This window comes from Parasteatoda tepidariorum, chromosome 9 (assembly GCF_043381705.1).
Source record: "Parasteatoda tepidariorum isolate YZ-2023 chromosome 9, CAS_Ptep_4.0, whole genome shotgun sequence".
NCBI lineage: Eukaryota > Metazoa > Arthropoda > Arachnida > Araneae > Theridiidae > Parasteatoda > Parasteatoda tepidariorum.
The window spans coordinates 49,559,467-49,570,025 of NC_092212.1; the positions used below are offsets into that span (position 1 = coordinate 49,559,467).

Here is a 10,559-nt window from a genome sequence, read left to right on the forward strand (position 1 = left end):
TTTCCAACTTAAATCAATTGGATTGCTCTGTCTTGCTGTTCAGAAAAAAAAAGATTCAAACTAAATGACTTTTGATCAAATGATTAGATATATTTCTATGTACAATATTAAACACTTAAGGAGTTATACTAATTGAACTTAAGATGTTAATTAATTAATGTAGATGATATATTTAACTAAAGTTTTCTTTTACAATGCATTCTGGTTTCTTAGGAAAAAAAGGGGGAGGGGAGAGAAGGCTTTTCAATCTAGAAAATATGGTCCCAGTAATTTAGCCAATAGAACTTGCTAAATTAGTTAAAATTATTATTTTTCTGCTTTGCTTTTTCTTTGTATACTCTGAATGATTTTAATTATTTTTTATAAAGCTGTAAAACTAATTTACCCGAATATTATATCATGCAAAATAAATTTTTACTTTCAAATAAAATATTTTATAATTTAATTTAAAAATTTTGTAGATTTTAGAATATTTTATATGATAATAATTTTAGATGTTAATATTAAAAATTGGGATGTGGTTTAATAGTTCTAGACTAAATAATAACTATTAGACTTCATATTTACAAATTTTTATTTTTTGGCAATTGATATGCATGCACCAATTTTGTTCAAATTTTGGGGATTAAAAGGCAGTTAAACATGATTAAAACACTCCACTTAAAATATTTTAATGCACTTTTCTAAAAATGAGGCTTTTGACTTGGCTGTTATCGCCACTTAACAATTCAATTTATTATTGAAGTATTTTTATTTTTCAACATTTTTTAAAATGCTGTCATTTATTTCAAAAATTACAAAGTGCTAACTGTATAAAAAGTGTCTTAATTTTTGATTAAAATAAATTCCAATGTAACTTACAGAATAAGATTTTAAACAATGTTAAAAAATTATTCATTTAAGAATTGTTTAAAAAAAATATTGGATTTAGAGTTCAAAACTTTCAGTTCTTTCTTCAATAGCTTTGTATTTAATGATGACTAGATTGTTTTTTCAGTGATTTAAAACTTTTCATGAAAAATCTTTTAAAACTTCGACTCTGGGACACTAGTGTTCCATATATTTTTTCTGACACTAATTACGAACAAAAATATATTTTGATAGTTTTTAATTATAAAAAACAGTTTAACAGCTACAAAAAATATATTTCAGTTTATCGTAATTATATTTGTACTAAAACATAAAATCCCCAAAAAGTTTTTAAAATTTTTTTTCATTCATATTTAAAAGATTATCAATAATTAATCTTATAAATTAAAGAAGTTTCAGTGATGAATAACTTTCTCTTAGATCTAAATAACTGCAAATTTCAAAATTGTTTGGAAGTGCGCTGTGTTTGGAATATTTTAATTTTTTGGATTAACGCAGAAAAATACACTGGGGTTTCATACTGTATTTCATAACCATAACTTATTTAAATGCCTATTTTAATAATTCATAGTTATTATTTTTCATTTATTTTGACCTAAGTTAATACAAAATAATTGAAAAAAAATATGGAAAAAGTGTTATAAAAATTTTACATCCAAAGGATAACTTAAAAATACACAATTGATGCAATAAATCAATCAATAAAAATCCTTTTATTTTTTAACTATTTTTTTCTCACCAAAGCATTTTTTTAAAAACAGATATTGCGTTTATGAGTGGTTTGTTCAAACATTTGCAACTGAAATGATGTGTATTTTGCAATAGGAGCATTCATAATGTCATTAGTTATTACGTCTAAAAATGTATACGAACTGCAAAAGATATGGATTAGAGGTTAACTCTTTTTTCTTCTTGTATTACCTTGTTTCAGATTTTCCAAATATGTTCAACAGATGAGAAGGTGTGGACTTGCTTTTCAAGGAATGGAAGCATTCCGAAAATTCTCTGAGATTGTGTGAGAGGAAAACTGCGTGTTCTCTTTTCTTGATCATGAATTCATTAGGTAATAGCCATTTATTTTCGAAACATTCTTCTGCTGTTGGTCTTTTCCTGAAATAAATTTATTATTTGTTTCTTAAGTAATAAGCATAAACATAGCAAGGAAAAAAAATTTAAATATCTTGAAATTTTAAATACAGAAATATGAATTGTTACAGCTTGAGATAAAATAAATTATAATTCGAGAACTATTGAAGAATTATTCTAGATAGGATTTTTACAAAATTTATTAAATGATATATAGACACAGTGCACGTGTACTACCTCCTCCCAAGACAGAGTGAAATGAGGGAGTAACTTTGAAATTTCAAATGAGTTGCAGGGTTATTCCAGACCTTTTGTAAAGTTAAAAATTACGTAAAATTGTAAAATATGATTTGATTGTTTAAAAAATCACAAAAACCAGTAGTCTGTTTAAATTTTTTTGAGAAATTGTAAAAGATCTATTTGTGATATCCTAAATATTTGAAAATGAAGTCCTGGTTTTGTAAAAACCAAATAAAACATGTCTTTTAAGGAGCGTTGCTTTTAAATTGTAAATTAAATCTCAAGAATTTTACTGTTTTTCATAAGAAAAATCTTGTGAAAGGTCCGCTTTCACGATAATTTTGTAAAGGGTCTATTTTAACTACAACAATTTCTAGAAAGTTAAATTTAATCAGCATTTGCAGAATTTTTCAAGGAAGCTATGGATACTAGTTAAGAAACTTGTAATTTAATATAATATTATGAAGAGCTTAGTGGATGAAGCAGGTAAGTGACATTTTCAGGGGTATTTATTAATCAGGGAAAATAACAACATAAAATGGTCGCGTTAATGTAAGTATGTTTAATGTAGCCAAATTGTTTTTGATTTCACTTTATGTTAAACATAATTTATCCACATTAGTTTTGAGTATTTTTGCCTTTTTCTTTTCTAATTACAGGGATGAGATTCTTCCGAGGATTCGCGGATTTCCACTTTTTTTCAGATTTTTCCATTTTTCCCGCTAATTTCCGCTGAAATTGTTTTTTGCACAAGTTAAAATATTTTATGAGGAATTTAATTTTCCGCGGAGCGAAATTATTGAAGTCCTTATTCCTCCCTCTGAAGTTTCTCTAAAAATCATTTCCTTGGGATAAAACTGGTTGACCTTCATACAGGGATGAGATTTTTTTAGCTTTTGTCTCTCGAATTTCAGCCTTTTTATCAAAAACTCCGATTCTCTAAAAGTTTCGTTTTTTTATTAATATCCCGCTTTTTTTTTCTTTTTTTAAAAATTCAGTCGTTGAAGAAAAATAATTATATTTATTTACGATTTTCAAAGATAAACAGAAAATTCAATCTACGCCCTAGCTGCTAACCCTTCCGCATTTTTACTTATTTTAGCTATTTTCTCCGATTTCACGCACAGAAAATAAGATTTTCCGTATTTTTTATCCGTCAGCGGGATAGCTCGTATTTTCGTAATTTAGACGTCGCTGCTTCTTGTATTCTGGAGTGAAAGCAAACAAAAAAAGCGAAAAAAATAGAGGTGAAATTGCGGTGAAAATATTTATTTGCTCATTCAATTAATCTTGTAAATTTTTATTTATTGTGTAAACAAAAAATAATTCAAACAAGCTTTTTAGAAATTCCAAGTCCAGACTCTGCAAATATCTCGNTTTTATTTTTATTTTTTATTTTTTTTTTTTTTTCTTTTTTCTTGGATTTCCTCTTTTTTACTTTCTGACTACTCTCATCCCTGTAATTAGGTTGTGGTAAATAGAAAAAAGGCAAGGAAGTAAATCTATAATTAAATAGTTTGGATACCACTTTTTTCCTTCTTACTCTGTTTATAGCTACTCTGAAAAAGTCACTTACCTGGTACATCCACTCAGCTCTTCATATCTAAGAACATTACATAAATTTTAAGGATATTTGTATAACTGGGAAATATAAACTGAAAACCTAGTATGGTGCAGTAGTACAGTAGACTGAAATAATTAAATAATAATTTCCGAACAAATTTTGTTGTAGTACAGTACGGAACCCGTTAACGGAACCCGTACGGAACCAAAAAACCGGAACGAATTTCAATACATTTTCCCGCCATTTTAAAAAAATTTTTTTTTTTTTCCTCATAGGATTTTAGGATTTTTCGTTCTTTTTTTAAAGATGTTTACCTTACCATCATTTTGAGAATAATCATTAGTGTATTACTTCATCGTTTTTTCTTCTTTTTAAGATTATTTTTTTTAGCTCGGTTTAACAATAAAAAAAACGGCTTTTTGTAGCGATTCAGTAAACCGGAAAAATCAGTTATCCGGAATAGCGATGGTCCCGATCGTTCCGGATAATCGGTTCCCTAGTGTATTTCTATTAGTCTTCAAAGCAGTAAAAAAGTTTTGTGTCTGACTTACACAAATGGAGTGTCAGATATGATTTTAACCTCTTCAGAACCATTATCACATATAAGTGATCACATGATTCTCCCTTCATGTTATCATATATGAAATGAACCTTTCATACTCTAATGGCCCAAGATCACATGGATGTGATCTCAATACTTAGGGGTTCAAAAACCTCCTATAAATTATCCATTAATAATCCTCCATTACATATGAATGCTTTTAATATTTATTCTTTGAATATTTATCAAAAATGAAAATAGAAAAGTATACACATTCGGAAAGGAAGGTCGCAAATTAATATTAAAGTGAGGAAAGAACAGAAATAAAACAAATCGCAGTACATGAAGGTAAATGTAATAAACAGCAAAGCTAGTTGGATTGCAGAAGGAAACATTGAGAATGTGAAGGCAAATGTTAAAAACACCTTCAAATTTCATTTCCCATTTAAACCTGTTTTGCTATTTATTGCATTCGCTTTCCTGTACTGTGAAATGTCAGATCTTGATGTTTTTGTTTTTATCCTCACTTAAATATGATTTTGCATACCAAATGTATATACTTTATTTTTTCATTTTTGATTAGGATTCTAATAATATGTATGAAGTGCGGTCTCAGCAGAACTGTCAAATAATATTCTTTTTAAGCTCTGATAAAAGATTTTAAATCTCAGATCACTCAGAGTTGATGTTGATGCCTTATTATTTTTTTTAGCTTTACTGCTTAACTTAACTTACTGAGGTGTCCTTTTGAAGAGTTGCATGAGGAAATGCGTTGCTTCTGGAGTAACTTCTTTATAAAGATGATCAAAGTGGTAACGAACAAACAAGATATTATCCTTGGTCTCTTGTTTGGATTCGCCAAGGAAGGGAGAAACACCACTTAATCTGCAAAACATAACAGAATTATGATGGAAATTAGTTGATAATGTTCTATTCTCTGGGATAAAATTTAGGTCGGTGAAAAAGTTTCTTCAGGCTACCATGTTTAATCGAGCTAAAATATCTATACAAACATAAAAGCACTGTTTAAATAAGAAGTGCTTTTGGGTCTGTTTAGTTTATAGGTCATAAGCCCGAAGCAAGTTTAGCTTTTGAAAAATCTATAAATATATATATTTCTCTTACACGGCGACAAAAAAAGCCTCATTACAACTCCCCGAATGGCAACGCTAGAAAATCGACCAATGATTGCCGCTAAAAATGTCACATGCCAAATCTAGCTGAGATGGCTCAACATATAGCGCTTTTAAAAACGGAAACTGAAATAACCAGAGAGAGCATAAGCTAGGCAGAAGTGAGTAGTCTTTGTCGATAGATCTCTATTTCAGTATTTTGTCGAAAGCGCTTTTTTTCACGAATTAATTACGAATTTATTTGGCGATTTTTGATATCTATCACGAATTTATTTGTTTTATTATTGTTATGAGTTATTCATTGAAAAACGAGTCTCAGTCGTGCTGTTACGCTTTTAAGATTTTATACTATAGCACATTTCTAATAGGTTTAACGAATTACATGTCATTTATTTGAATTCAAATTTATTTTAATGACTTAGTATTTACTAAAAAGATGTAATTTTTTTTTTAAAAAAAGTTGTTATATGGATTTGAATGATTGTTTTGAATTCTTAGAATTTTGTGCATTTGCAATGCACCCAAGTTAGTAGCGAGCGAAGGGAGCTTGGTTTGTGAAGCAAACCATATAAGATTGCATAGCAATTTTCGGGGGTTGGCGAGCGTTAGCGAGCAGGGGGCGCTGCCCACTAGTGAAATTAATTTTTTTCTTCTAAAATTTCTGTTAAAAACATATTTTGTAGAATGTATACAAATTCATGTTAGGCTCTTAATTAAATAAAATTTGTATTTGATCATTTTAATGAAACCAAATATCTTTTTCTCATACTGAGACGAACCTTCAGTTCGAAATTTGGCTTTCCATTTAACGTAATTTACATGTTCTGGTCAGAGCCTGGCTATAGTGAGCATGGGCCCTGGGTCTGGACTTGGTTAAGTCAAAGATGTCACATTTTTTTAAAAATAAATTCTCAAATCATCAGCAAAACCTGTATAAAATTTGAAAATCGTACCTTTTTCTATGCTAAAAAATATTCACAATGATGAATGTATGGAATATTATCAGTATTTTTGAAAATAGGTAAAAAAAAAAATCTAATTCTAATTATATTATCCATATAAATGTAGTATAAGCATAGAAACTGAGAGAATTTTGCTCACTAATAATAAATAAGTAATTTATAATAAATCAAACAATGTTTTACTAAATGTGGAAGTATGCATATCAATTAATAAATCAGTAAAGAATAAAAGAAAACACTGTTAAAAACAAATATTTAGTGCCTCGCCAGACATTGTGCCTGGGAGCGCAATGTATGAGATATATATATATACATAATTTCTAGATTTAGATCTTTTTAATGAATTTATAAAAATAGAAGTACGCATAAAAATTTAAGATGATGCAAACTTTTTTTTATTTCAATTATTGTTTGTAAAATTCAAGACTGATAAATTTTTTAATTAGAGAATTCTTAACTTAGTGGTACTGAAAAAATGAGAGTTTATGTATAAAAATGAGGTTTACTCACAAAATGTAAGTTAAAACTCCCACTCCCCAGATATCAGCTGGTGTGTGAACTTCTTCTCCTTTAATAACTTCAGGAGCTGTAACAAAATTTTGTTTAAATTATTACTTTAGATATTATTAGCATGTTATTTACAATTTTATTATATATTATTTTCATTGTTCTTTTTATTTGATTATATTTTGATCTTTGTAAAATTAATTATTTGAAAATATATTGATATGAAATTGAATTGCCCATCAAAGAATAGTTATTATTGAACCAGATACATCAATAACCATACTTTTTATAAGAGAACAAATAGGTCATCGACTTATTAAAACAGAGTCTAATTAATAGGAAATAATAGTGCAAACCCTTATTTTTAAAAATCAAAATTTATGGTAACAGCCTTAAAAGGGAATAACACAGTACAATTTTCAAAAAAATTATTGCATTTTTTGACAGTTTATAATTTTAGGATTATTGTATCAAAATATTGAATTGATTTTCGCAAAATTGTTGTAATTAATTAATAATGTATAGTAATAATTAACAACGTAAGTTATGATGACAGTTTTAAAGGGGAATAAGAAAGTACAATTTTCCAAAAAAAAAAAAAATGCTTTTCTTCAGTTCATTATTTTAAGATTATTGTATCAAAATATTGAATTGATTTTCGCAAAAGTGTTGTAATTAATTAATTAATATTGTATAGTATTAATTAATTAATGTAAATTATGGTAACAGCTTTAAAGAGAAACAACACAGTACAATTTCCAAAAAAATTGGGAAAAAAATTATTGCATTTTTCGACAGTTTATCATTTTAAGATTGTATCAAAATACTAAATTGATTTTCGTAAAAATGTATAAGTTACAGCATATGTCGAACAGGACACGCTGAGCAAGTGAACTTGTCCATTCAGTTTATTAATGGATTTGCTTACCCCTATCAAAACATACTATACTATTAGTAAAATACTATTATTTTAGCTATTTTATTGAAATAGTTTGTTTAAATTATGAAGGAAAAAGAATTAACGATACTTTCAATATAAATAGTTGAAATTGCTTCTTATTTAGCTGTAAAAATTTCGAATGAATTTTGCAAAAGGTTCTTGACAGTTATGGAACTAATAAAATAAACGTAGGCCCAGCAGCCAAAGAATATGCTCAAAATAAAGATAACCACAGAATTTTGTCTGAAACTTTAATAACACATGAGGAGTCACTTGAGGGTAAATCGACAAGGGCTAAATTAGCATTTGGGACTGCTGACAATGCTAGAGAATAAGCATCTTATGGACCTGGTATTGATGCATTATAGTTAGTTAAAAAAAATTTCATACATTTTTATGGATTATTGATCATAAAATTTTAAACTCAATTTACTCAAAACTATGCTTCTCTTGCTTGCTGTATCTGTAACTGGCACAATTTTCCACCAATTTAAATCAAATTTCAACACAAAATACATTTTTAAATATAGTTTTCAGTTCACATAGGGATATTTAATTGGGTTAACTAGTTTTGAGTTATTAACTTATTTTATGTCGTTTACTGAATTTTTTTCCCAAAGCACTGTCATTTTGTGTAAAAAAAATATTTTTTAAAAATCATATGTGCAACGAAAACTACATTCATGTTTAAAAAAATCAAAAAGGAATCATATTTAAATGTTTTTTTTCTTCAACTTATGAGTACAGCAGTTTTGGATAATATAAAAATAAATAAGGTATAAACACTATATTATATAAATTTGTGTATTTGTAACATGATAGAATGAAGATTAAAATATGTACAATAAAGTTAAAAAAAATGTATGAAGTTAATCCTAGTTGTTGCAAAATACATTAAAAAAATCCTTTATTACAGGCTTCTACTGTGTTGTTCCCCTTTATCAATGGTAAAAAAATTGATAAACTTGATTCTTGCAGTTACTTCAACTTATTTTATCAAGAGAAAACAGTTTCTAGTCTTAGGCGGTTTTAAAGTTATTGCTGTTCAAATTGGAAAGAGAAAAAAAAACTATTTAACTATTTAATAACTAAATACTCTAAAGAAAAACCTTAACTTTATTACCTACCAGATGAACCACTGAAAATATATTATGAAATTTCATGCAAAGTATCATAATATCCTGTACCTTTGGATTTAAAATTATGTTGTCCTAGACTGGACACTAAAATTTGTTCTTAATATGTTATGAACATGAGTCATGGGGCCGCCATAGCCTGGTTGGTAGGGCGTTGGGCCTATGTCCAAGTTGACATGAGCTCGATCTCCGCCGACCGAAGATTCCCTTTGTAAGTAAATGGTGACTGGTGCACGTTATATCTGTCGGTTCACAAAGTCCTCCAAGTTCCAATAACAAATCAATACTTCTGTTAGGAATTGGAGATTAATCGTTTTTCTGGTTCAGGTCAAAATAACGAGCTGTGGATGAATAAACGGGTTCGCCCCATTAAACGGGCTGTGGCGTATCTGTGTGTGTGGCTGAAGTCATATTCTTGATCATATATGGCGCCCTGTAAAACAAGAAACGCACCCTCTTCCTTAAATTCGTTTGGTTCCAACAAGCAGGCTTGCTGATATAGGCAGGTGACATTGGAAACAACAACAGCATTGTTAGAACTCTCATCAAAATCACGATCACGCGAATAGTGAATTCATAAGGATAAAAAGTTTTTTTTTTTATTATTTATTTATGGGAAGAGGATTACCTAAATATTCCAGGTCGCCATTGACTTGAACTTTAGCCCCTTCTTCTGGAACGTATTGAGCAGAGCCGAAATCGACAAGCTTGATGTTAGGGTGATGCCGATCTTCCATGACTACGTTGTCCGGTTGAAGCTCAAAATAGCAAATGCCTCTGAAGTGTAAATATTCCAAAGCATCTATCACCTAACCAAAATAAATAATAGTTATTAATTCATAACATACGACCAGGGCTCGAAGAACCGCCCGTCCTCGGCGGTCAAAAATTCCCCGCGGACACCGAATTTCTCGAATCCGACTTCCGCGCGGACGGTCATTTTCCCGGTAATGTTCGTGATACATTTTCAATTTTTGTTGTCTTACAAGAGTCTAGCACCTCACTTCTAAAATGACCCTCTAATCTAGAAATACAGCGTATCGTACTGCGTATGGTGGAATTTATGTTTTCTAGGTCTGGGAGTACTGTAGCGGTTGAAAGGGGCTTTTCAGCAATGAACTTACAAAACAACACATTACGTACTGGTCTTAAACAAGAAGCGTTAAACGCAATTATGAACATCTACCTAAATGCAAAACCCCTTCCAGATTTCTGTGCAGAAACCTCTGTAAATCATTGGCCTGATTGTGGAACTGGCAAACGTCATATTTGATTCATTTAAAAAAACGCAGTGCCCTCGGATAAACTGACCTTCCAGATAACTTGACCTTTGTCATTTAAATTATTTCATAAAATAAATACTAGGTTATTATTAGTAACCTAGTATTTCTCTTATTACTGTATAATGTAATCCTAGTATTTGTAATCCTAGTAACTACTAATTCATTGTGCAATTTATATAAATATTTGTAATAAATAGGAGAAAATTATGTTTTTATTTATTTAGAAGCTACGGGTTAGTTTCAAATGAGGACGGGTACATTGTTGGACAAGCCGTCCTCGGGGACGGGTAAAATTTC

At 29.2% G+C, this 10,559-nt stretch overlaps 1 protein-coding gene across 1 annotated transcript in view; it reads right to left on the reverse strand.

Moving 5' to 3' along the window:
* Nucleotides 1–10,559, reverse strand: part of LOC107440440 (obscurin) — a 285,805-nt gene that overhangs the window by 450 nt on the left and 274,796 nt on the right. Inside the window, exons 102-105 of the mRNA XM_071185809.1 lie at nt 9,608–9,788; nt 6,907–6,982; nt 5,037–5,186; nt 1,792–1,980 (exon numbers count right to left, since the gene is read on the reverse strand). Coding sequence (XP_071041910.1) covers nt 1,792–1,980; nt 5,037–5,186; nt 6,907–6,982; nt 9,608–9,788 — 596 coding nt within the window. The remainder of the gene's footprint in view (nt 1–1,791; nt 1,981–5,036; nt 5,187–6,906; nt 6,983–9,607; nt 9,789–10,559) is intronic.